Genomic DNA, 27,826 nt, shown 5'->3' on the forward strand with positions numbered 1-27,826 from the left:
TTTCCCTTATGCCTCCCGTGGCTTCAATCAATCACTGAATTAAAGCCTTATTCTACAATGTTGAAAAGAAGCCTACAAAAATATTTGGACCAATAGCTTTTCCAGCTAGTATCTGGCCCAATGCAAGAAGGTCACTGTAGGTCAGCCACAGGGCTATTAAAATGTATAGTATGTTTCTAAGAAAGAACAGATATGCATTTAACAATAGACAGTACATTTAAAAGCAATCTTTCTTCACTGTCTGTCTGCTTCATATCCCCTTCTGGCGGCAATTAGATTCAGTCCATTGAAAATTTAGTTTTGCCACGTTTTCCTCATCTTTAGAACCGGGAAAATGCGTACTGCTACAGAATGAATTAAGGATTTTCAACTCTTCAGCAAGAGTTGTCAAGTTTAAAGGATGCAGACTCTATGCGGGAACCCTCTCCAGGATCACATATGAGAACCTTAACTATTTCATGTCTAGCATACTTTCAAAGCACCCATTCCGACTTCAAATGTATGCTGGATGTAAAGCACTGAACAACAGTCAAAGAAATTAACCTGTTACATGATGCCTTACTGATATACAGAGGCCAAAGACACAGGCATCTACCTTCCACCTCGTTTTACTGGAACTAATTCATTTATTATGTACTAATGGCATGCGACTTTCTGTAACCTCTAAAATCCTTATTTTTGCCGATGCTTGGGTTCCTTACCACCCTTTCAATAACTTCACTGATGTTTCTTCCCTCTGGATGATTTCATTCATACTTAAGACTGGTGTGCTACTTGGCTTACGTCCCTGAACACTAATAAGACTACATATTTCATTCCATTATTGACGTAACTATACCCCTCTGCCTACAAGAATAATAGCTGTTCTATATATGTAATGCCCAAATGACGAAAAAAAAAGAAAAAGAACTTTGCACATATATGCAACTTTGCAGAATTGGCCCAATCAGAGGTACAACACATCTTTATATATTTTCACCAGTGCTTTTGATACACATCATGGCATTGCAAAGTGCTAAATTGTTGATATCTTCTCATTTTCTGCGAGATGAACAATCTGACAAATTGCAGAATTGAAGCCAAGCTTTTAAGGCAGAGAGGTGGGCTAGCTATTTGCTACAGCTTGCATTCATTTTGGCTGCGCACAGTTCAGAAAAACACGTGCACAAAGGGAGACACATACGAAATAGACAAAATTTCTTTTGAATAACTCGTGTCTCGAGTCATCGCTTTTGGAGTCCAGCTACTTTCCCAGTCGCATTGCCACTTGTCCCGTTGATGTGTCTTCTGTGGGCCACCAGCAGTAGAGCTGTATAGCAAGGCGTTCTTGCAGTGGCGCAGTCCCGCTCTCCAGGGTATAGAAAAAAAGAGGGTGGGATGCTTATGCTCCGAGACATTTCTGGCAAGTATTGAGTGCGTTGAGGTAATTGACTTAGAAACGTAGTTGTATGCCAGCTTGCTGCAACATGCTAGGTCGTATGTTGCCTGTGCGGTGTACAGAATTCCCCTTGCGGGAGTGTGTAGTATACAGGGATGTGCATATTTCGCGCTTACCGCTGCAGTGTTCTTGCTAAAGTTTTGCCAGAAGATTGTGTTGTGAAGTCTACATCCTCAGTGTAAGACTAGGCACAGTTATTTGCCTGGTTCTTAAGAAAAAAAGATGCAAAGTTGCCTTCGTTGATGAGTACGCAAGCTGCTGCCATGGCGGCACAAGAGTTTACGCTCGCACCGTCGCTGCAGCAACTTGCATGCTCATAAACGAAGTCATCTTTGCATTTTAAAAGCGAAGCTTTTCTTTGCAAACCTACCGGGTTTCATGACCATGGCTGCAGCCTGGCTGTTCTCTCGCTGAATAAACCAACTAATTACAGTGGAGCAGGCGCGTCGCTGGGTTCTTTGCACCACCACCAGATGGCGCTCGCCTCCGTGCATTCACGGCAGCGGTGGTGCCAGGCCGTGTAGGGGTGGTCGCTAGTCAGCAACTCCGCTTAAGAAAGACTCGGTATAATGTGTGTGTGCTCGCACTTATATGTGTGTGTGTGTATGCATGATTGTACCCTTTATGCACTCGCACAAAGCTTCACTGTACTAGTATATAGATTCCAATTCGTTGGATCTGCTGCATTTTTTTCCCCTTAAAGACCAGGCAATTAACTGTGCCAAGTGTTACACTGAATGACAGACTCCAAAATATGATCTTTCTGCGAAATTTGAGGAAGAGCAGTGCAGAGGTAAGTGCTAAATTTTTTCTCGAACATTTTCAGCAAAAAATTAGGCAATGTGACCCTGTATTGCCCAAACAGGCCAATGCATATAGGACGGAACAAGGGAAGCACTTATATCAACATGGGTGATCACTTGTCATATTTCTTTGGTGCGACGTGACCCACTGGTGAGTCACAAGATAGTTTTGCTCCTTTGAAACTTCCTCAAGGTGCAAAGAGATGGCACCACAATGCATCAAGTAAGAAGCAACAAATCTTTTTCCACTCTGTTGATTTCTAGCACAGCTGTCAGTTAATTGTACACTGCAGGAAAGCCCTGCACACCCGAACTGGGGAATGGCTGCCACGACCCACCCGTGGCCCATGTTGCAGTGAACATGTTAATTTAAAGCTAAATTTAGTCTAGGAATGTTGGACTTGGTGTCATTGACCTTCGTGTGAGTGATAACACAGAACAAGATTTGCTGACGGTGTGGAGCATTCATTCAGGCTAGGTTTGAGGATGCTGCTTATATATGCAGTCGGACTTCGATATAATGAAGTTGTAATTGCAGCTGAAAAACTCCATTAAGTGCCTAATTTTGTTAACTCGAGGTTTTAAAGCTTCAGCAGTAAAATTCATTTCACAAATTCCCAGAACATTCCTGGTGGACAGTATCTTGTCAGTAATCGCTTATAAACAAGTATATATCCTGTTACTCCTGTAACAATCCTCACTAGAGGATTGACAGTATATTTTGAAATAAATAAATAAAATATTGCAAGAAGGTCAGGCCATAATAGCATGGTTATGAGTGCTAGTGCACGTTGTGCAGATCGCGCCCACCGAGGCAGCCTAGCGGTAGAGTACCTGCCTCGTATGCGGGGGACGCACCGAGTTCAAATCCTGATGCCACCGGAAACCCACCGTCTTTTTCTAATGGGTAGCGATGTTCCCTGGCCTAGCGTTCGGCTTCTCGTGGGGTGGATTCACATCTCGAAAGGGGCCATTCTAGTTCCACTCGGTGACCGATTTTCGTGAACAATTTCTCAAAAACGCTATAATTGTGCATTTTTACCTCGGGGCTAAGGATTGGAAAAGATAAAAGCATTTTGTAAAACTGTTTTATAATGAAAGGACAATGTGTTGGGCAACACAAAAATGCAATGTTTGAAAGAATGCACGAAACGGTCGATTTTTGGCAAGGTCTTGTTTCATACCTGGTTTACCACCGCTTCATTGAATTCCAATGGCCCTGACGGGCACAGAAATGTTTGCCCACTCAAAATATTCTGGGAAACTACTGTGCAAGTAATGCTTATATACGTGTAATTTCTAATTTTCTTAGCGAAACGGATATTGCTCGAGCGCCATGGCTGGGAGAGTTAGCATAGAATAACCCAGCTACGATAGCGAACCAATTTTTAACATGATTTAAAACAACTAACTAAATTCTGGGTTATGTGCCAAAACCACAATATGTTTATGAAGTGCACGCTGTAGTGGGGGACTCCAGATTAATTTTGACCGCCTGTGGTTCTTTAACGTGCACCTAATGCAAGGTCCCCGGCCTTCTTGCATTTCGCTCCTGTCGAAATGCGCCTGCCATGGCCGGGATTTGATCCCACGCTCTCAGGCTTAGCAGCACAATACCAAAGCCACTATGCCACCAAGGTGGGTCCCGATTTTTTGGACCAACTCAATGCACTGTACCTATCCAGAACTGCGCCACCCACACCACAGAACCAATGAACCATGCCAACAAAATTTTGGTTGCCGGAAGATAAATATTTCATGAATAAACCTAATTAGTATCTCTGTTTGTCTTTGGTACATATCATTCTAAAGTGCCGTTCTGATCGAGTGGCCATGCCGAACAAAATAAGAACATTTTAATAAATTGTTCGTATATGAAGTACCCACTGAAACAATTTTTTGTACTTTTATTTGCCGAATTCTTATGGTTTCTGTTGCTTCAAACTTTTTTTGCTTATTGTTCAAACATTAATGTTGGCAGGTGTGCATCATATATTGTAACACCCCCATGTATGTAAATTTGGTTGCACGAAGATTGACGAGAGAAAGCTAAAATATCTGAGGACACCTATGCACTTCTTATGAGTTGTGAATGCGAAAGAATTAATGTCCAATTAAATGCCCCTGAGCGGTCCTTTGAGTTTTGCGTTCCGAGTAATGTAACATAGCAGTACGTGCTGCCCTGCCCGCACCAGCAAGCAGCAGCAGTCTGCGGTGCCAGCTCTGCGTGCCACTGACATCCTACTCGATGAGATCAAGGAAGCAGCAGCGGCCACCAAGGCCAGCAGGTGCGCGCAGCAGCTAAGCCCAGGGGGGGTGAGAGAGAGAGATGTGGACTGTGCGCCAGCTTCTGAGAACGAGAGTGATGTGGCCCTCTCCCCTCACACAACACCTGATGCACTATCGTGGCAGCAGGAGTCCCCTTTCGCCCGCTCTGCTCTGTCGAGGCGCGCTCGTGACATGGCGTCGCAGCCAATGGGAATTTAAGTGCTGTTTTGCTGCTACAGACTACAAACGTCAGCTTTTTCACTCAAAGGGCCATTTGATGCTTTTGCATCAAAATTAATTTGCAGGCAAGATGGTGGTGCCTTCTGCTGTGCTTAAATAAAAGGTCAACAACCTTCGGGGTTTTCGTCATGAAATGCTGAGGCAGCAAAGAAATAGTTTTAATGCCAGAAGTATTGCAAGTATAAAGTTGATAAATAAAAGGAACTGCTTTTACTCTACATTCCTGATGTTCTGGTGATCATAGAAACTTGCGCCTGAATCCTTCCATACATAATTTGGACATTTTCCCCTCTTCTTGCTCAGTTTTTCATATGGATCGCCACATTCGTGGTGTTGCAGTAGCTCTTAAGTAAAGCCCACCTCCTCGTAAAGCTGACACCGACATTCATGAGAGCATTTAGTGTAGCATTGCCGATGACGATTCTTCCATACTAGTTGGTGGTGTTTACAGACAACCTGGTGCCCCTGACGAATATTTATTACAGCTGCGTGACTATCTTAATGCTAATGTAAATGAGTGCACTAAAATTATATTCATTGTCAATTTTAACCTACCGGGAATAGACTGGACTAATCTGACAGTTAGGGATAAGGAAACCTCGAGCTGTGAAGCACTTTTAATTACGATGTTTAGCTTTGAGCTGACCCGGCTTGTTACACAACCAATGCGCACTCAAGGGCTGGTTTCGTCGATGTTGGATCTTGTTTTTGTTTCTCATACTTAAACTCGAGAGCTTGACCACTCGAAATCTCGCGGTAATACAGTGGTCGGTGTTTTTTGAAAAACACTGCACAGAATGACAGTCCACACTTGCTTTACGTTCAGTAGTGAAGCAACCCTATGAAGACTGTGACACCATCGTCCCGAGCATCAGCCTTTCTACAGGAGGCGATGTCCCAAGGCAATACGTTTATGGAAAGCTTCTTGCACCGTTGTCAAAGAGAAATTTCTCTATGCCATTGTTGAAACTTATAAATGCTCCGCTCCGAAATACACGCGCTTCGCGTAGTCGTCTAGTGACAAGATAATTATTACTGATGATGATAGGGAGTGTTGACGCCGTGCCGATAGGGACGTACATTGCCTCCGAGATTTAACGGCAGACAGTGCGCACCATCCAATCTCAAAGTCTATGATACCTTTAGTCCCAATGAAACAGAATGAAACAGAAGTTTGTGTAGGCTTTTGTTCCTTCTTTGTTTACTCCTTTGTTTGCTTTTTAAATAATTATTTTTGAACAGCTAGGGTGCTGTATCGGAGCCCGCCCATTCTAAAGAGCAAAGTCGAAGATCATTACTAGCCAAAAGCCATCATCATCAGCCATTACTTCTGACGCGAGGACCGCGTGAAGCGCGTATATTGAGCATTTGAAAGGGCGCGACATATCTCGACAACGGCTACAACGGTGCGAGGCGCTTTCGGTGAGCGTTCCCGTGTTGTCACCGACGTCAGTGGATCTTCAAGTACTAAGCAGCATTCGCAAAACGTGTAAGTGTGGACTGTCAATCCCCGCAGTGATTTTTTTTTCACACCTGCCACCGCGCAAGATTCGGAATGGTCGAGCTGCCTTGGTTGTCCTCGGCACGCAAGGCTAAAACGTGTGGTTTATGTTGCTTCGTGTTGTAGGTATTCTGTGGTAACACTGCAAGAAAGTAAACAAAATATGGCCCAATGAATCATCCGATTTTCCTTTTCGTACAGAGTAGAAGAACAGGGCATGAAGACGAGCGGAACTGAGCCGTTCGGCGGCGACTGCTTAGCTCGGTTGCAAATATTTTAGTACCATTTTTCGGCCGCTTCGGGGGTCCCGAATATCTGGTCTTAGGCCCCTGGTATACCCGTATCTTTTCTCTGTCCAACGCGAATAGTTCAAAGCTCGGCGTATAGGCCTCGCGAAGTTCTCATTTGTCGTGTGGAAATTTTTATGTAGAAAGATGTGAGTAGCTCGGCGTACTGCTTGTTGCAACTGGCGAAGAAGTTGAAAGGAAAGCTCAGCAGTATACGCCAGATTTTTTTGTGGCACTAGCGGGAATTCCATGTATGGCAGTGCTGCTGGAAGAATTTAGGTGAACTTATCGCGTACAACCGCGCTGCAAACACTAGCAGCTGTGCCAGCTAGCTTGGGCAGCATCTGTAGGTACGATGATCAAGTCGTTGGTCAAACTGATAGGCGCATGCCTCGAATTGAAACAGCGCTGCTCGAGTGCAAGAACAGTATTTCTGTCGTGCACTCTGCAGCTCTCGACTGGACCTTCGAGGTGGGGTTAATGAGCTGCGTGACTCGCGCTCTTGAAGGGACGCCCGCCCGTTGTAGGGCCTTGGTGTTCTTGAACAGCCCGGGTTCACGTCACGTTGGCACACACGGTCGTCTGCACGAAACGCGTCATCATCATTGCACCAAACGCGTCATCAAAAACCGCTCAACCGTAATAATTTGCAGGCATGTTATAAGACATTTAAATGTATAATACATTTGACTAGATACTCGTATTCCAGAATTACCTGAATAGAGTACGAAACACTTGGAAATGTATTTCGTTGTGTTTAAGACTCTCAAAATACAAGACACTGCACAAACAAAAGAATTCCGACATTATTGCAGCACTTGCAAAACAAAGGGCCAAATTAACAATATCATTTGCTCGCCCTCGAAAAAGCTGCTTTTGTAAATTTGCGTTGCACTGCCTGCCCTCTTTTGAAGATATCACTGCCTACACTGAAAGCTGCCCTATGGCACAGCAGCGTTGTGATTGAAGAAAAAAATAATTGTAGGGAGGACTACTTCAATACTGATGTCATACCTAAGCACCCGTCTCACTCAAATTAGGAGTGTAGTTGTGCTGCTACACTTTTCAGTGTTGTCCACTGGCGAGTTGTGGAAGGAAAGTTCCTGTCAAATGCTTGACTTAGTTGCCATGTTTCGTTTAGGGCGGAGCAAGTATATTTATATTTCACAACATTGGCATGCGATGAGTTCCTAAAGTGCCAGTAGAAGCCCCGAATCAAGTGTTGGGGCAACGCATTCCAGCATCTATAACCAGCCAACTCCGTTTTAACTATCTTGAAGACTATCTTAAAGAGTATGAAATATTGGAAGGTACAGTCTAGGGCAGAAGTTTAATGACCAGAGGCGCGGCTAAGATGTTTTATTTCTTGGCAGCCTAGGCATAAAGGCTGAAATCAAGTGGTATTGCCTCTGGTGTGCTTGTTTGACCAGCGTCATGCATTATTACAATTTCACGTGGCACGGCTGTGCTAGAAGAAATAATTTTTTTTTCTTGTGCCACGTACAACTTGTGCCAAGCACAAGTTCATGGATTAAATACCCAGCTCAGATATCTGCATTTCAGTTAAGAGGAAATGCAACAAAAACTTGTGTAATCAATAGTTCAACGGATCGCCATCTGGTTGGGTAAAAGCATACGCTGACCAATGTCAAAGAAGACGTTTCGTTTGATCCCTGAAGTTTAATACCTTGTAAATCAGGAATCTGTACCGACTCAAAAACATCAGTTCTTATTGTTTTTTGAAATTGGTTAGTGACCTGTTGTGCTAATGATAAACTTGTGGTGGGTGCATATTAAAGGAACCCAGTTGGTCAAGGGTAATCCAGAGCCCTCCACTACTGTGTCTGCAATAGCCAATGTTTTGCTTTGTGATGTTAAAGGACATTGCGGTCATATCATGTTACATTGAGACATTTATATGTATGTCCTTGATTCTCTGACAAGTGTGGTTCTTTTAAGAGGAAGGGAGGGAGTGCACGGTCTTTCGTTTGAAATTTAAGCTGCTTTAGCATTGTGCAGCAGTTTGACATTTTGCATATGTAGTCGTCGGCACATGATCTGTGTATGCACCGAGCTTGTCGATTTGCGATGCAGCACTGACTAACGAACAATTTTTATTGCGCGTTGACGTTAGTGTATGTCTGAAGTACATCCAGGATAAGGTAACAAAGGAACAGGAACATAAGATGTCACCATTAAGTGTGCTATGTCACGAGTTAGATAGGTACATTGATTTCACTATGGTGTAGTTATAGCACTGTTCAGTTATCTTTGTTTGTTCCCTTGCATTTAATGTACTTCCAGTATGCATTCATGTTGACATGCAATAAAAATTGTTTGTTAGTAAGCGCCGCGTTTGCTGCCTCTCGTCAATGTCCTGTTCCAAGTGTTTCCTTGAAGTTCAGTAATGTACAGGTGCAAACAAAAGTAACTGGAACATGGGAGCTGTGGCCGAACTGCATCGTAGTGCCCTCTAGCAGCTTAAAGGGGATGCAAGAAATTGAATCGTGCATGCACGCTTGCTGGCGATTGTAGAAGTTCAATCCAAGTGCCCTCCATCAGCCTTGAGGCCACCAAAGGGTGTTTGGATGCAGTTCGGTCGCAGATCCCTTGTTCCAGGTACTTTAGTTTGCACCTGTACCGGCCAGTCCAGCCGAACTCGCTACTGCAGCCTTCCTCTTGTTGAATTGTTCCATTTGTGTGTTCCATTCCCATTGCAGGAGGCACCTGGCTTCTCACGTGCACCTCCTGGCAACATGCTGGCCACACCCGAGTCTCCGCCCATGAGCAGCTCGATGGTGTTGCGCGAGGCCCAGCGCATTGTGCAGAATTTAGAGGAGCTGGCCTCTACACCGCTGGTCGACACGCGCCAGATCACTCTCGTCAACTTCACCCTGCAGAGCCCCGAGCTCGATACGAGTGGCGCGCTTCGCCGCAAGCTGTTTGAGGAAGAGGAGGCTCCCGAGCACGGCGACACCTCGTGAGTGACCCTTATGCCTCTCGGTTTGCTGATGTCCTTCTAAATGGAGAAAACTAAATCGTGACAGTAGGCTTTTGTGCACAAACGAGTGGATGGAGACAAGATACGATACAAAAACAAGTGCAAACATTCAACTTAATTTTATTAACGAAAAGCATTTGGTGCTTGGCAGCCACTGTAGCGACAAGTTTTGCTTCAATTTTCACTTCTGCGTAACCGACTTCTTCAATTTTTGGTTACTGAAATGCGTGAGCACTGCATCAATAGGATTATCACAAAAAAGAGGTAGATCATTTATTTCGAGGTCTGTGGCTGAAAACCATTGCCTTTCTTGGCCTGGTGTTGGGCATAGATCTGTTCTTCAGTGCATGTCATGGTCTTTGAAATCTGCGTACTTGTTCAAAGTTTGTTTGTTGTCTTTGTGTTATATATATATATATATATGTATAAGCACGGCGCCCGCGGTATCTACGCTATGCAGCAGACTGCAGCTACATGAAACTGTACTGCGTATGCGCAGCGTTTGTTTCGTGCACGACAAAGCTTCAGTGCACGCTCGCGCTTATATGCTCCAGTCTGGCCATGCTATGAGTTGCACACTGGCTTTTTCCTGCAGCCAACTTGACCGATGAATAGTGGCCTCATCCAACTTGCGCATTTTGCTGAATCATTAGCTGAATACAAAGTGAATTATATGCGCATGCATGTGGTCTGACCTTATGTTTCGCATGTTTTGAAGCTAGGTGAGTGTTCCAAACTTGTCGAAATTGGCGACACCCGATGGCTATGACACTCACACGCAGACGACACCTACGCGTGCTGCCGCGGCCAAACGTGAGCATACAATAGTCAGCTTCGTACCGAAGTACAAAATTTGTATCGAAATTCAAAAGGCAGGTTTTCGCTTACTTCAGCCTGTTTATTAAAGGGCGTCAATAAATATACACGTTAACGGTAGGAAGAAGTGCACTGATTCAAACATCCTTCTTGATTGATGTAATTTATTGGCCAATAGCAGCCGCATATGGGAATCTGCTATATTACCTAATAAAGCATCCCGAAAAGACGCTTCTGTTGAAAAGAGAGTGTGACTTTGCGTTCTGTTGCGAGCTCCACGCGCTGCATGCAACTGCAAAATTTGTCTGAAATGTTCACAGCAGCATATGCTACCAGTGGACTGTTTTTTTTTTTTTTTTGGCCAAGCCTGAAGGGTGGTTCAGGAACCCTTCAAAGTTCCTTCACAAAGATGTCATGAATTTTGACAGCATCTGCATGGGCATATAGTTACTTTTATCAGTAAAGATAGACTGCATTTTATTCTAGAAGAGCCAGAGACTAAACTTGGCAGGTTTCAAGAACCTTTACTGAGCTGCAACAGCCCAAATATGGGAATATACAGTAGAACCTCATTGATTTCCCGGTGCCAACATTTGCGATCGAGAACAAAGAAAAAGTGACCAATAGAGTTACGCTTATTTTTTACCGGTTCATACGTTCCCAGAAAACATGATTTTTGTGCACTAAAGTTCAGTACATTGCCAAACTGCAATCATATGATACATACATTATCCGGCTGCTAGATGCCATGTAAAAAAAAAAAAAAAAAGGCGCGAGGCGCGCCCATTCGAGAACATAACCGCCCCGCACGGCACCTTCACCGCAATACTTGCCCACTCGTCTCATGTGAAAACGCCGGCGTGCACTCAGTTTCTTATTCCAGTACCAGCAAATCTCCTCCCGCGTCGGATGCCTCATTCACGGCTGTCACTGCCAAACCTATTGCAATAAGCATCTTCACATATTTGTTTTACACTGCGTGGGGCGTAGTGGGTAGTGCTGTCAGTAGCGAGCGTACTATATGATTTTCGTACTAGTACACACAGTCCATGAAAAACGAACGCCATTCTGGCTGCTCTCGGTCTGAAGCTCTTCAAGAAAATGGAATGCAGGACAGCAGTCCCAATCAGTCCGGGACTGTCGTGGACTGATAATCGAAGAGGCCCACTGACATACCAGCACTAGGGTTTCGGCGCAAAATAAAAAAATGGAACTGTCATCTTCGTTTTCTGCTCTAATAATGCACATATTGCCACGAAATTAACAATAGTGTTGAAAAAAAAAACAACTTTATCAGTCGAAAACTGAGTTACAGGTTTCACTTTAGTGTCTCGTAATGAGAACTCGTAAATGCACAAATTAAAAATGTAGGTTACTGCCATCACAAGAGGAAGCATAAACAAGATTCATACTAATGCTTTTACTCTGGTTAGACGTCTTGGTTACACTTATTAGACGTCTTGGTGTTCTCACTGTAACTGAGGACTGTGCGTGCACATGTGCATAAGGAACAGCATGCCCCGTTACAGTGCCTTTTTCCACTCTTGGTATGCTTTACTGTATGGCAGATGTGCTTCATTGCATAACACAACTCTATTGCAGTGAAGCTAAACATAAAAATCGGTCATCGTACTTCGAAAAGTCATAACTTTTGTTTTTTTTAAGCAATTATTGAAGAGTGCAATATTCAAAACAGCTGTTTGGAAATTCAAATATTCGCAAGAAGAATGCCAGGTGGTCAAAAGTAATCGGGAGCTCCATCCTACTCATAATCAGATTGTGGTTTTGGCACCTGAAACCCCAGAATTTTTTTAAATCTAGAGAAGGCTTCGTGCTGTGTCCATCAACTTGTTGGTTGCACCTGTAAGCTTGTGGCCATGGGTGAGGGACCTTGTGCTTTCGCATTAATCGTCCAGGTAGCGGATCAATCTGCAATATAATATTCCAGCGACACGGTCGCCCGTCGCAGTGTGCAACCCACTTATGGTTGGAGTGTTTATTTATAGTTATGACGAGTTCATAAGAGTGGCATGTTGGGCAGTTTGGTGCATCATGACATTACGTAGTGGTAAGGCTCAACAGAAAAGTAAGATAATATAAGCCTTTCATATCTACATATTTGGTCTCGACAAGGGTGTGATTGCGCCATTGTGTGTGGTAAGAGTGATTACCTTGAAATGATTTGCAATGCTACCACGCATACTCCGTTTGTTGTTGCAGGGCGTTCTCATGAAAAAAAAGGTTGGTTGTCTGTCCAGCACCCTTCCTGTTCCTTTTTCTGTTTCTTCCTCAGTTTCGTCTGGTTCCCTTCCTGTCTGCTGACATTCCAATACATAATAATTATGACGAGAAGGGTGCAATAGCCTTCACTCTGCCGAGGCGGCACTGCGGAAAAACCCGCCACCAGCGCCCCCATCACAGCCTTGGCGCAAACTGAGTAGTGTAAAGAGAGCTGTCCGCAAGCGAAGCTGCATAGGCCACAATGGAGCCCCCTGTTTCGGTTGTTTTGAGGCACGGTTTTCTAACAATCAAGGACCTGGAAAGCTTCTTCTGCCCATCCATGCTTTGGAAAGGGAGGAAGCTCAGCAGAGCGAAGTACGTGTACAATGTAAAAGAAGTTTCAGGTGTTATTTCGGCACGCTGCAACTCGCAAGTACAGCGAGCATTGTACATCGAGTTCGAGGCAAGCACTCCGACGTCCGTTGTCTAGTGCCTAAATGTGTTAAATTTGGGTACGTACATAATGTCAAAGCGATGAAGCACATATATGATTAATTTAGTTAGCTATGTAGCTTACGGTCAGTGGTACAAAGCTTGCTTTATCAGGGGCGAATGGCCCTGGTGACCTTCGCCTTTTCAGTTCTCGCTACAGCTCTCACTTCCTGTGTCACCCGCCGTGGTTGCTCAGTGGCTATGGTGTTGGGCTGCTGAGCACGAGGTCGCGGGATCGAATCCCGGCCACAGTGGCCGCATTTCGATGGGTGCGAAATGCGAAAACACCCGTGTACTTAGATTTAGGTGCACGTTAAAGAACCCCAGGTGGTCCAAATTTCCGGAGTCCCCCACTACGGTGTGCCTCATAATCAGAACTGGTTTTGGCACGTAAAACCCCATAATTTAATTTAATTTTTTTTCTCGCTTCCTGTGTGTTCAAGCGTGTTATCGCGCATCTTCGAATGTTCTCTTCACGGTTGTCTTTCGTTTATACTTACTGCAAACGGAGGTACATGCGTGTCCGTTTTCGCGGGGTACAACCGAAGTCAAAACAAACCTAAAAGTGGTCGCGAACAATATTTAGCATTTATTCGTTTGAACACGTGTTAGCGTTTGCTAGTTGTTGCATGCGCTAAACTGATGGCTATCTGGTTTCAAGTCTCTCAAAGGGTGACCACTTGTTACTCGATCGTTTATGGCTCACCGCGGCGTGATTACATCTGTTCCCGGGCAGGCGCGTATATACACAAACAATGCTGCTGTTTTTTACGTATCCCTTTTTTTTGGAGACCTCAAAAAGCTCTATCACACCTTGTTGGATTTAAGACGAAGGCTTCTTTCTCACTTGTTTCGGTTTCCGGACGTGCACACAACCATTTTTCAGTGCACTTATCTTATCCATGAATAAACATTGTGTATTTTACAACACAAATGATTTTCTCGTCACTTTACAGTCACTCTAAAAAAATTACGATCATTTTTTCGAAATAGGTTCTTTCGAAGAATTTAAATCGGCAATTAAAAAAAATCGACCCCTGGGGGGTCGCATTTGGCAAAAAAATTCGACCCTCAAAGAGTTAAGCATTTTATCGTAATGTTTAATGTCATAATTATTTACAGAGAAAAAATTCTTCCATAGCCATTTTCGGGCAGCAAACAGAAAACGTCTTCCAAGGCAGCAAACAGCGTGCGAAAATAACGAACGTAAGCCTCCTACAGGTGCCTGCACGCCGCATCTTTCTGTCTCGCGGGAGCTACAGCACCGCTCAGTACCCTTGGATTTTTAGCAGACGCTTAAAACAACACTGTGAGCGGCTGTGTTGTGAAGAACGCGAGTAACTCGCTTACCCAACACGTTGAGCGGCCCGTATCCAGCAGTCTCGCCTTTCTTCTTCATACGACTGCGATGGAAATCGGTAAAACTGAACGTTGTTATTCAGACCTTCACATTTACAACACAACTGTAGCGTCGATTGCGGCAATTCTTCGTAGCGCGCGGAGCTGTCGCGGTTACCGTCGTGCTCGCCATCGTTCTGACGAGTGAGCCAACAAAAACTTTATGGCTTTATGGCAGTTCAGCGGCGCGCCCGACTAGTGCAGAAATTCATGGCTATCTTTCTGGGTGTTAAATGCGCAAAACATTCGCAATATGAACCAAAATGAAGTTAAATCATTGTTTCACACTCGCTAGCTGCTTAGGCAACTTAGCAAGGGAGTTGGACTTTTCACTACTCAATTATTACCTCTTCGCACCGGCAGGTGGTGCTACGCGTCTTGCAGAACTTGAGAGTCTGACGTCTATGCATTATTCCTGAAATTCCAGGGCCGGAAGCCTGCTGAACTTTGCGGAAGAGCATCTGGGAGCCATTTCCTTGGGAACAAGCACGCCACTGGTGTTGTCCCCGAGCACCCCTGCATTTGGGGCAAGTTTCACCGTTGACACAGCAGGCGGAGCAGGGCTCGAAGTGTGCGCCATCCAAGCCACGTCTCCTTGCACGTTGCCATGTCCTACAGATATCCCGACAACTGAGTGCAAAGTGGCCGGTCCTGGGACACTCGTCCCTCGTCTGTTGCCCGGTGGTTCGGCAGACGTGCCTTCGAGCCCGGACCTGGTGACCCATGATGAAGCACTCGAACTTTGTCAGGCTGGGGAGGGTGCAGCCAACGTAGCGGCCGACGATGCTCCGGCCGCGAACAACGAAACATACGTCCAGGGTTCAGACTGCGAGGCCGACAGCTCCTCCCACCACGCCGGCGATGCGAAACCAGACAGCAACCTAGACAGTGAGCAGCTGCCTTCTTTCCTTTGGTTCCTTTCTTTGTGAGAGTTTAAACATTGCAAAAAGATGAGAATGCAGATACACGCACAGGAGCAGCGCTGTACTACCTGCCAATCTATTTCATTTGGAAAGACCACGCTTTTATAAATGCTATTCCCTCACTTTTGACAAGGTAATGCATTTATCATTGAATGGAAAACAAAACATGTTCTTTATGTATGTAGATATGTATGTGTTACTATATATATATATATATATATATATATATATAGGAAAATCAGAAGCACAACTTCGCGGTTATCTTAGGTTTATTATTTTCCCAACAGTTTCGGTCGGTGGACCGACCTTTTTCAAGGGATACAGGAAAATCTTGCAACAGTCTTTTTATATCTTCAGGTAGAGAAAGAAGGCGCCAAAAAAAGGTGAGAAAGGAGAGATAGTGAGATATATAACAAAGTTGAACATGAAGAAAAAGAAAAAAAAAGGTTGGATCGTTAAAGGAAAGACCCCAAGACCTGGTCGTGCCAGACAAAGCAGAGGGCAAGGTCGCTGTTAAGCGTGTTTCACATGCACAATTGACGGACACGCCTGTCATGTTAAGTTGAACATGCAAAAAAAAAAAAAAAAGGGAGAGTGAGGGAGAGTTAAAGGAAAGACACCAAGACCTCGTCGTGCCAGACAAAGTAAAGGGCGAAAGACGAGAAACACGAAAGAAGAAGAAATAACCTCCAAATGTAGTAACAGCGTGGTGAAATCAGCATGAAATTGAAAAGCAAGGGCAAAACACGAGAAACACGAAAGAAGAAGAAGCAGCTTGCAAATATGACAGTAACAGCGTGGCGAAATCAGCATGAAATTGAAATTGAAAAGCAAGGGCAAAACACGAGAAACACGAAACAAGAAGAAATAACCTGCAAATATAATAGTAACAGCGTGGCAAAATAAGCATGAAATTAAAAAGCAAGGCACAATAATGTGGGTGGTTCGGTCCGCTCCCCCACTGGGGTAGTGCGCATTCTTTCGACATCACACACGTGTTCGGCTTGCCTATGCGGGGATTAAGTTCTGATTTTAGCTAATTTAACTTATGGACAAAGAAACGAGAGGTTTCCCATGTGTTCATTTATGCCGTGCGTGATTGTTCTAAATTTGTGGATAAAATATGACTCTCTTTGTTCCCGTTCACGAGAAGAGCGGAAGCCTGACTGGAGAAGAGTGACACGTATTTTATCAAATGAATGCTCAGGCAGACTGATATGTTTTGAGAATGGGAGATGTGGTAGTGCGCGGGTGTGAGCTCTGTGGTTATTTAGACGGAGTCTGAACGCGGTTCCAGTCTGGCCTATATACTGTTGGTCGCAGACTTCACAATGGAGCATGTAGATCACATTGCTGCTGTCACAATTTAGTGGTTCCTTAATTTTGAATGCGAAATCAGAGGAAGTAGCCTTAGCAAGACAGGTTGAAGTCATGTGCTTACAGACCTTGCAGCGGGGTTTACCACAAGGTCTGCAGCCTGATTCTGTGTTTTGAACCGTGGTGGTCCTAGCTCTGACGAGGATATCTCTTAGATTTCTTCCCCGGCGATAGACAACTCGGGGTGGCTCTGTGAAAATTGAAGACAAACGTGTGCTCTGCTGAATGATATTAAAGTGTTTGGCTAGGATGTTGTTCACGTGCGGTAATGTAGATGAGTAGGTGAGGATAAAGTTGGTTTGGTTTTTCGGATGGCGGGGCTTTGATTTTTTTTTTTTTTTCATGTTCAACTTTGTTATATATCTCGCTATCTCTCCTTTCTCACCTTTTTTTGGCGCCTTCTTTCTCTACCTGAAGATATAAAAAGACTGTTGCAAGATTTTCCTGTATCCCTTGAAAAAGGTCGGTCCACCGACCGAAACTGTTGGGAAAATAATAAACCTAAGATAACCGCGAAGTTGTGCTTCTGATTTTCCTAAATACGCTTGGCCCATTGAAAAATCCAGTTACTACTGGATTTCCATTAACTGGAAAAATCCAGTTAATGTAGCACGTTGGGTTCGGAAATCGTTAGTTTCCAAGCACGCCACTGAAAAGAATAAATCGCTGGGAGGACCATCGGATATAAATATCAAAGTTCATCGACACTTTCTGCGCCACTTTGACTTGAAAGTACGTAGCCGGCTTACGTTGCGAGCTTTCAAACTATTTTTACGTCTCCGACTTTTGAGAAAGAGCTTCGTGCCATAGTGCCCTATACCAGGGAGGTCTTCAATACCATTGAATAGTTTCCGTCGCTTAAAGTGGACTTATCGTGCGGATTTACGCATGCAGCACGTTTACGTATGCCTTGTAGAAGCTTCAGCGTGCGCGTTCTGTCTGCAATGTGCATCTCAAGTGAATTCTACTGCGCTGCATCTACAACGGTCACTGCGGCTTCACTTACTGCGCGTGTTTCACGCCATTTCTGTTCGTTGTTCATAGTGACCGGCCAAGGTCAGCCGCGAACACGAAGCTGGGCGGCGCCGCTCTGTCTAGACAGAACGGCGTCTACTCCCGTCGTTTGCAGTTTCCAGCATTTCGTAGGCGCGTGCCCGTTTGCATTCACCATCTGACACTACTGGCGCAGGCGCCGTTCAGGCGCCTGAAGGGAACTGAACAGCAATTAAAAAGTGGTGACCGCACAACAGTGAAATTTAGTTACAGCTAGACGATGATAAATTAAGCTCATTGCTGCCCACAATGACGTGAAAGCCAAATATTTTTTTACGCTGTGCACTCGCCGGTAAGAATTTTCACGCTTCCAGAAAAATACACGCGCGCCCCTTGCTATGAGAGCTGTGTCAGTCTTGTCGAGATTAATGGAGCCGATCAGAAATGTTTAAGGCCCATAGAACCTGATACCCTCATATTTGTGGGCAAGGCCGGCAGACAGCCTCTACAAGCTATTAAAAACACAAACATTTTAAAGCCCCCAAAATTTGCGATAATAACCAACCTTTTACAGCACAGCGAAAGCTTGTGATGCACATCTTTGAGCCCATGAAAACCCTGTTGCCCCCAGGCGACCGCTGTAGAAACTCGAGAGGTGTGGTGATGCGCTTGTGGCACTCGTTTGGCCACCTCTCCTATTCTACCACCGTGATCAGGACCCAGTTGATATGAAGCCCCTCAATGTAAAAGTAGCGATACGCTTTGAAGAATGCCGCCTCCTCCTCGCACGCCGTGTCCGAGGCCAACGTCGCGTTGGTATTGGCCTAATGGCATCGCGTGGGCCGTCGCGCCGCCGGGCACTGGCTGCGTTTGTTTATGATCACGCTCCATCGCCATTTTCTCCTGAGAAGTGCCTACCGACTGGTGAGGAACACATGTTGGCGCCGTCGCTCTTCCTCGTTGTTTTGGTTTGCGACCGCCTTGAACTAAGTTTTGCAGCAAGTGCGACGTCGTTTCATGGCATTTTCCATCACCATGACCTGCTGCGCCTTCGCATGCCAAAATAGTTTCAGCAAAGGCAAGAAGCTTAATTGTCTTGTACGCCAACAGGCTTGAATTTTGCGGGCACGCAAATCTGCGTGTGAAAACGTGTGATTCAGCTAAATCTTTTTGACATTTGAGGCTCAAGCATGAAAACTCTTTTTAGGAAAGCAACTCTGCCTTTTGTAATTACTTACTAGCGAATAGCTTTGTTTTCCTCTTTTGTTCTTGTTCGTCGTTGGTGGCCGCCTGGTAGATTTGCAGTACAAAGGCACCGATGAAAAGCGTGCGTGCTCTCCCGAAACCGAGTTACGGGGTGCATTCGTCGCTGAACGGCAGCATCATAGGTCTTTGAGACGTATGTTGTTGGGGTAAGGGGGGGATGCCAACGGCTCTCTGCCTCGACACACCGAGTCCCGCGGTTGGCGCATGCCTGCCCATCAACCACGGTCCGGTACAAGCTCGAGGAAACAATAGACAACCACGTGTACACTCGGAAAGCATTTATTACGACTACAACTAACACTTCGAGCAGGCCAGCTAGCTATAGTTGACATCGCTGAGGATTCCCTCGAAGAGAATAATATACTAGGCAAAAAAAGGGCTTCCAACTTGCCAACTGGGGAATACGGGCGGCCGTGGCAAGAACGCGGTTGACTAACCACGTGCGGGAATACAAGAGCAGCTGCGGAGACTTCCGCTATCGCCGCTTGCTGGGGACCAAAGAGACCCGGGTGATGTCAGCGGGATCTCACATGACCCACCTGGTGGCGCTGATAGCGCTTGCGATTCCCGTGCGCCGCCCGCGAAAGGAAAGCTTCCCCTCTCCCCAACATCGCTGGCTCGGATACGCCCGACGCGACGTTCGCCGTGCCTGCGGCAGTCATGGGACCCCACGATTCCCACAACGTGCCAATTTGCGTGAGCTTTAAAGTGCCTGAAGGTTATGATGCGGGGGTGGAGCACTCGCAAAGAAAACATGCGGTCGTCCGCTCATTCACTTGCTTGTTCGTTCAACTATTAGTTCATACGGCCACTATGTCTCTGAGATACACTTGCTGTAAGACACTAAGGCTAGTGCGTCCGTGCCCTCTGCCAGCCTTTGAGCGCCGTAGCTTATACGTGCCGCGAATTCAAGTGGCAAGGACGGAGCGGATTATTTAGGTTACTGATGGTTTGCTAGAGGCCAGGATGTTGGCATTCGATCGTTAACGTGTTATTTACAACCATTTGCAACAAGATCTTGCGACACGACATCAGGGGTGAACACAACGATATCGTTGAGGTAGCATAAACACGTGCTCCATTTTAGGCCGCGCAATATATTGTCCATCATTCGCTCAAACGTAGCAGGCGCATTGCATAGGCCAAATGGCATCACATTAAGTTCGTATAAACCATCTGGAGTAATGAATGCGGCTTTAGAGCGATCAACTGCTGACATCGGGACCTGCCAGTAGCTCGAGCGTAAATCCAACGAAGAGAAGAATTCAGCGCCTTGCAAGCTGTCCAGAGCGTCGTCAATGCGCGGTAGAGGGTACACGTCTTTTCGCGTTATCTTATCAAGACGGCGCTAATCGACGCAGAACCGAATGGAACCATCTTTTTTTGTGACGAGAACCACCGGTGATGCCCACGCGCTATGGGAAGGTCGAATGACGCCGCGCTGAAGCATGTCGTCGACGTGCTCACTGATCACCTGACGCTCCTTGGCTGAGACGCGGTACGGGCGCTGCTGCAAAGGCACGTTGGAGCCAGTGTCGATGTGGTGGCTGACGGTTGACGTGCGGCGCAGAGTAGGCTGAGCGACATCAAAAGAAGAACGGAACTGGGCAAGCAGGTGAAGAAGCTAGGAGCGCTGCTCGGAAGTAAGGTCGTCGGCAATGAAAGGTGTGAATAAGTCAGGTGATGGCGGAGCAGAAGTGGAAAGTGCACAGAAGTCAGTGAGCTCTGCATGCGAAGCATCCGGCACGTCGGTAATAAACATGTCATCAAGAGGCTGAACACGGCCAAGTGCTTCGCCGCAAAGAGCCTTCAGGGCTGTAGGAAGGGGATTGCAGACAACGATGGAGCTGAAACCAGCTGAAATGTCAAGCGTGGCGAAAGGGAGGGGAACATCTTTGCGGGTTAGGAAGAGTTCCGAAGGAGTGAAGAGGACAGCGCCACAAAAGACGGGAACAACGGCAGACGAGTACGGCGGTATGGCGATGTCTTCCCGAAGGACTAGCTTAGTGGGAAGAGAAGTGGCGTCGACGAGGTGCACGTCACACAGAGGCGATAATTTGACTTCAGCATGCACACAGTTGATGACAGCGTTATTTCGCGAAAGAAAGTCCCACCCGAGTAAGACGTCGTGAGAGCATGACTGCAGAACCACAAACTCCACAATATAGAGAACGCCCTGAATAATAACTCTAGCTGTGCATACTGCTGAAGGCCGAACTGGCTGGGCGCTTGCTGTGCGAAGAGAAAACCCAGAAAGTGGCGTCGTAACTTTTCGTAAAGCGCGAGAGAGGCGTTCGTTTAGGACAGACACGGCTGCTGCAGTATCAATTAGCGCAACGGTAGAGACGCCGTCAACAGTAAGGTCGACAACGTTCGCAGGCGACAATGGAGGACTTGTACAGATCGATGGCGACGCAGTTCCTGCCTCCTGAACTGCGGCGCTTAGTTTTCCTCTTGCGTGGGTGAAGGGCGCCGACGCATCGGGGACAACGAGCGGCGACGCGGGGAAGGTGAACGACGTGTAAGGACCGGGCGCTCGGCTGGTGGCCTGTTCGACTGCCGACTAAAAGAAGTGTCATGGAAAGGTTGCACGTCGGCGTAGGGAGGCGACTGCGCAAAGCCATCAGAGTGCAGCATGCGGCGGCGGCAGAGTCGTGCAACATGGCCGGGAATACCGCAGGCATAACATATGGGCCTGTTGTCTTGCGTACACCAAGGATTAGCAAAGGCAGGAGGAGGTCGATGAACGGGATGATGAACGGGTGGTAGCGGCCGTGGATGTAGCGCAACGAGTGGTTGACGAGGAGGCTGCGCGGCGACGGATGCGTAAGTAAGTGGCGCTGCGACAGGGGACTGCTGATGCTGCATTGGTAGAGCCTCAGCAACTTGCTCTTCAATAACCCGCCGGAGCGTCGGAGCGAGCTGTGTAGGAGGCTGTTGCGGCAGCGGCTGTTGTTGTTGGGGTAGCTCAGCGAAGGGTAGTAGAGAAAGCTGTCGTGCAACTTCCTCCCGCACGAAAGCTTGGATTTGTGTGAGCAGGGGGGAGCGCTCAGACAATACTGTCATGGAAGAGAGGGTCTCGTCAGCCACTGAGGGGCGCCTGGTCAAAGCGCGCTGCCTCCTCAACTCGTCGTAGCTTTGGCGCAAGTTTATGAGCTCTGCTACGGTATGCGGGCTCTTGGCGATCAACATTTGGAAGATGTCATCGGCGATGCCCTTCAAAATGTGTTTCAATTTGTCATTTTCGGGCATAGAAGCATCCACACGTTTGCATAGGTCGAGAACCTCTTCGATATAACAGGTGAATGTTTCACCGGGTTGTTGAGCTCGCTCTCGTAACCGCTGCTCGGCGCGCAACTTGTGGACGGCGGGGCGACCGAACACTTCAGCGAAACTGGTCTTGAACGCGGACCAGGACTGAAAGTTGGCTTCGTGATTTTTAAACCACAGGTGAGCTACTCCCGCAAGGTAGAAGATGACGGCATTTAACTTGGCGGTATCGTCCCAACGATTGTGCAAGCTCACCCGTTCATAGGTAGACAACCAGTCATTGACGTCTTGCTCATCCGTACCGCTGAAAACCGCGGGATGGCGGAGCGGGAGAGCGCCAGAGCAGGCAACGGAGGGTGGTGGCGACGTCGGCTGGGGAGAGTCGGGCATGACGGAAGGCAGAGTCCGAGACCGGAGTTCCAGGGTGTAAATGTTCTTGAATACTCCGCACCTCCACCAATTGTAAAGGGGTGTACTGAACAGTTCAGATGGTAGCGTCTGTTCGTAATTGAAAAGGCAGGTGACGCAGAGCAGGAACAGCTGGTTGCACGAATGGCTCCCACTCGTGCTAAGCACTGGCGATCCGGGTTGCCTACTGGTTGCACTGCAGGCATTGAACAGTCGATCTGGCTGGCCTTGTCCGTGTGCTCTTTTTCTTCATTACAACATATATATATAACTCTCCGTATAGAAATCCCATGCTATACACGAAGTTACTTCGTGTTCAAGCGCACTGCATTGCTATGCGTGCATTCACTCTGCAAAAGGTCGTCTGCTATGCTCAACCGGTGTAGGCGGTGCCACGGTCGAGGAAGGAGCGCGAAAAAGAAACAAGGAGTGAAGGCGGAGGAGGCAAGTGCCTCTACTTTACGAAGTTTAAGGGGTTTAAGTCGATAGACTATATTCTCCTTTAGTCTTGGCTCGTGGGGAGTACAATTGTATTGCATGAAACAATAAACTTAAACAATAAACAATAAACAAAAAAAGAAGTCAAGATTGAAAGACCTTTTATGTCTATGTTTTTTTTTGGCCCAGAGTTACTCATAGTGCTGTTGTATTTGCCCAGGCACTCCACCCGAGCCATTGCTGGCGCTTGGGGAGTCGTTTGTTGTTGCCAGAGAATCTCCGACTGCCGACGCAGTGGCCTTGAATGGATCACCCGTTCCCGTAGCCGAGACCACCTTTGCCATCCCAGATGCTCCCCCTGCGACTGCCGACGCAGTGGCCTTGCATGGGTCACCCGTCGCCGTAGCAGAGACCACCTTTGCCATCCCAGCTGATACCCCTGCGGAGATGGCAACAACACAGGCAAGTGTGACTGCGCTGCTTGTCAGTGATTGGAAAAATCTTTAGTGCACAAATAATTTTCTCATTGGCTTACACACCTAGCACGGTGTGTCAGTGGCTATGGCAGTCTGCTGCTGATCCCCAGCTTCTGCAGCTGTAGACTTCAATGGAAGCAAAATGCAAAGGCGCTCACGTGCTCTGGAGCACGTTCAAGAACTCCGGATGGTCAAAAAACTTTTGCAATCTTTCACTATGGCGTCGGTCATAACTTACTGGGCAGTTTCGGCACGTTAGACCCCATAATTTAGATTTTTCTTTTTTAAGATCGCTCAATGTTGAATGCAGCCTCGTCTGTTTAGAGAACACACCGGCAGTGTGCTGTGTTACTGAAGCACTTGAGCAGGCCCCTGCACCTTCTTACTTTGATTTCTTTTATGTGCTCGACGAGTCCGTGGGTTTTGTGAACTTTGTAGGGGAACTTGACAATGACAAGGAAGTTTATTTATTCTCCTGACAATACACCTATAAAGACCTTAAAATGAAAAGTCCCAAAACATGGCTTGAAACTTGCTGCAGCAGGCACTGCAAATGGCAGCACAGCACGAGTGAACGAGTGTAACAAACAAGGTCCCAATAGGCATCTTGTATACAGACAAAAAGAATGTACTATAGACATACAGCTTGTACAGGCAAAGAAAACACTTCGGCAGGTTCTCTTTCATAATAACGCTTCTGGTAGAATGCTAAGAAATTCCTTCTTGTTGGGCCATTTCAGGCATAAATATGCTGTTAGAACTTAATGTAAAGAAGTCCCCAGGGCCAGACAACATCCCAAATTCGTTTCTTCAAAAATATGCCGAGTGGGTGTCCAAGTATTTGCATGTTTTATTTAATAAATCATTACGCGATGGTGAACTACCGAATGACTGGGTGACAGCCAGAATCAAACCGTTGCATAAAAGTGGAAGGAGAAACAACATTAACAACTATCGCCCGATTTCACTAACATCAACAGCTTGCAAATTACTCGAACACATTATACATACTGAAATGCTAAATTTTCTTGATAACCGTAACTTTTTAAGCAATTATCAACACGGTTTTAGAAAAGGATTCGCGACGTGTACTCAGCTGGCAGAAACAATCTACGATTTTGCAACATCAATTAACAATTGTACACAAATCAACGCTATATTCATGGATTTTTCTAAGGCATTTCACAAAGTTTCTCACAAAAAGCTGCTCTATAAATTGCATAATGTTTTAAAAAATGATAAGTTAATTGAATGGATCGCTGCGTACCTAACCCGCAGAAAAGTTTGTTTCCTTTTGTAGCAGTTTATCTGCATCAGTAGCGGTGGATTCTGGAGTACCCCAGGGTTCGGTGTTAGGGCCACTTTTGTTTCTCATATACATCAATGATATTGTACGAGATATTCCAGTTCACATCAAACTTTTGGCTGACAATTGTGTTTTGTACTCCGAAATTAACACCAAATTGGATCAATTATTGCTTAACCGTGCACTTCAAAAGGTTGCTTCCTGGTGCCGTGAATGGCAGATGGTGATCAACGTTGAAAAAAGTTTTCATGAGAATAACACAGAAAAGGAAACCTTTGCAGTTTGAATACAGTATTAATAACACTTTCCTCTCTGAAGTTAGTAAGTGTAAATATTTAGGGCTGTGGATTTCAAGCGATCTTAATTGGAATACTCATATTGATTATGTAAACTACAAACACTAACCATAAACTCTTTTTCCTAAGGCGAGCTCTTAAGTTTTCCTCCCCTTCTGTTCGCCTCCTGGCTTACAAATCCATTGTACTGCCCATTTTAGATCACACTGCAGTTATATGGGACCCTTTTACAAAAGCTAACATTGCCAAACTAGAACAGGTTCAAGAAAGAGCCGTGCTTTTTATTTAAAACTTATTTACGAGAACTTCTGTTACAGAACTTTTAATCCGGGCTAATCTTCCTTCTTTGGCACAAAGAAATCGTTGTTCACGATTGAAGTTCTTGTATCAACTAATAAAGGGGCATTATAAGATGGACATAACAAAGATCGTAGCCTTCTCCTCCGGATATGCTACTCGGCAAAGACATAATTTCACTATAACTCCTTTTTCCACACGCAGCAACTCTTTTAAGTATTCTTTTTTCCCACGCACAATAGTGGACTGGAACCAGCTAAAAAATGACGTCGTCTCTGCGCCAACATTAACTTCTTTCTTATCATGTTTACAGTGACTTATTTTGTTTGTACCATGTTTGCAGTGACAGTGTTTTACTTTTTTAGTGTAACGCTGCGTGTGCCCAACCTGTATGCTTTGTATTTATTTCAATAACAGTTTTTTATTAAGTTGTGCATTTTCTGTACATACCAGTGTATTCATTATGTTTGTACCACCCTGCTAAAATCATCGCATGGTGGTTGCAGTATTTATAAAATAAATAAATAAATAAATCTTCTTGGGTTCTGACAATTTTTTTTTTTTTTCAAATTGTCTCGACAAACTGGGGCACTACCTCCCGACTTCGGTTTTCAGGAATGCTTCCCACTGCACATAGATCCAATCAGTCGTAGCCTATTCGCCCAATCACAGATGTTTCTTATTGGAATTTTAAAGCCGTCTGTAAATTTCTGTGGCATTGAACCCCTTGTTGTAGAGCTTCTCAATTTGTTGCTCGCAAAGTCTTGCTTCTCACCAACCTAAAGGCAAGAATATCTGTTTGCACGGGAAAAGTGGAGAAGAGGAAGTGCAAATAAAGACAGTCATGTTTATTCATAAATCATGATTCATGGTCGTGAAAGGCAAATGCTTATCAGCAGCTAAATGTCTTGCGCTTTAGATTTTCTACTCATGAATGACATGTATGCCTAGTAGCCATGATGCTGTTGTAATTTTGTTAAGATTTTTCTTTTTTCTCCTCTTTTGTTGTTTTTGTAGTATTCAGAATGTACCCACACTGCAAAAATGCCCTCTGGTTGCATGTTAAGTAAATGGAACAGAATGAAATGCAGTCAACGTCTCATTTTTCGGACTCCCTAGGTTGCCAGAACGTCCGAAAAAACGGGCAGTCCGAAAATACCAGTACATGTCTTTTACTTCCCCCAAGGGCTCAAATCGCCACAGGCACGTCCTAATTAGCTCTGAAGGCCTGCCAGTACACTTATTAGGCATAGCGGTGCTCGTACTGTGATAGGAGACAGCAGGTTCATGCGCTTATAATTGAGGAATAGTGTCCTGCGACAATTGCCCCCTTCCTACTCTTGGTATGCTTCAGCGCAATACTTTGCTTATGCTTCACTGCGTAACACTACTGTATTAAGGCGAAGCGGACTTTCGGGAACCGACATTATGCAACGCATTGTCCTTTCTGAGCTTCCAAGACATTGGCGAGGATTACAAAGGCGGTGTCGGTGCCATTGCTAACAGCGGCAAATTGTTTCAATGAAAAACACGGCACCGAACAGCAAGAAGCTTGGTCGCGAACGTCGCAGTAGCTAGGCCTAGTGTTGCAGCGGTGGTCGCTACGGCTGCCAGCGGATCTGTGTGCGAGAGGATCTGTGTCGGTTTGAGGAAGTGAGGTAAATCAAAATGGGCGGCGCTGGTGCCTACGATTAATGCTGTTTCGGACCTATGGTCATGGTAAGAAATTGGGAAAATAGGACGGCGAAGGTTCTTTGCGTTCGAAATTTCAGACGTTCTTATATACAGTGGAATCTCGTTGATACGAATCTCAAGGGGTCACGAAATATATTCGTATTAGCCGAAATTTGTATCATCGAAACGCAATTAAAACTAGCCAAATTAAGGGGAGACGCGGAGATCAGATCGCGAAAATCACGAGAAAAATCTATTTTTGAAAACCACACGTTTCGGTATCTGCAACGCCTAATCTATGCTGTATCAAAATGGTTTGGCTGAAAACGCACTAAAAGTGCCCGAAAAAGATTAATTCGTCAGTGCACAGGGTGAGAAAACAGCTTTAAATCGCGCAAAAGCACCGCAGTTCACGGAGACATATGTCGTATTTTCCGCCACCGAGCGCCGCCATTCCACTTCTCAATTCGTCCGTAGTCGCCATCTTGTAACAAATGCACAAACGCAAAAGAAGCGCGGGTCTGCGATAGGTAGTCACGCGGGCCCTCCGATGAAAGCGGGCTTCCGATTGGCTGCCATGCTGAAAGGCGTCTCTCCATTGGTTGCTGCTGTGACAAGGGCAAGATGGCAACCGCAGT

General features: G+C 45.8%; 1 protein-coding gene across 1 annotated transcript in view; it reads left to right on the forward strand.

Moving 5' to 3' along the window:
• The first annotated feature begins 6,090 nt into the window (after positions 1-6,090).
• LOC119431809 (uncharacterized) overlaps positions 6,091-27,826 on the forward strand; it is a 30,669-nt gene continuing 8,933 nt past the window's right edge. The window contains exons 1-4 of the mRNA XM_037699272.2: positions 6,091-6,238; positions 9,258-9,517; positions 14,892-15,352; positions 23,360-23,601. Coding sequence (XP_037555200.1) covers positions 9,294-9,517; positions 14,892-15,352; positions 23,360-23,601 — 927 coding nt within the window. The 5' untranslated portion in view covers positions 6,091-6,238; positions 9,258-9,293. The remainder of the gene's footprint in view (positions 6,239-9,257; positions 9,518-14,891; positions 15,353-23,359; positions 23,602-27,826) is intronic.

This window comes from Dermacentor silvarum, chromosome 10 (assembly GCF_013339745.2).
Source record: "Dermacentor silvarum isolate Dsil-2018 chromosome 10, BIME_Dsil_1.4, whole genome shotgun sequence".
NCBI lineage: Eukaryota > Metazoa > Arthropoda > Arachnida > Ixodida > Ixodidae > Dermacentor > Dermacentor silvarum.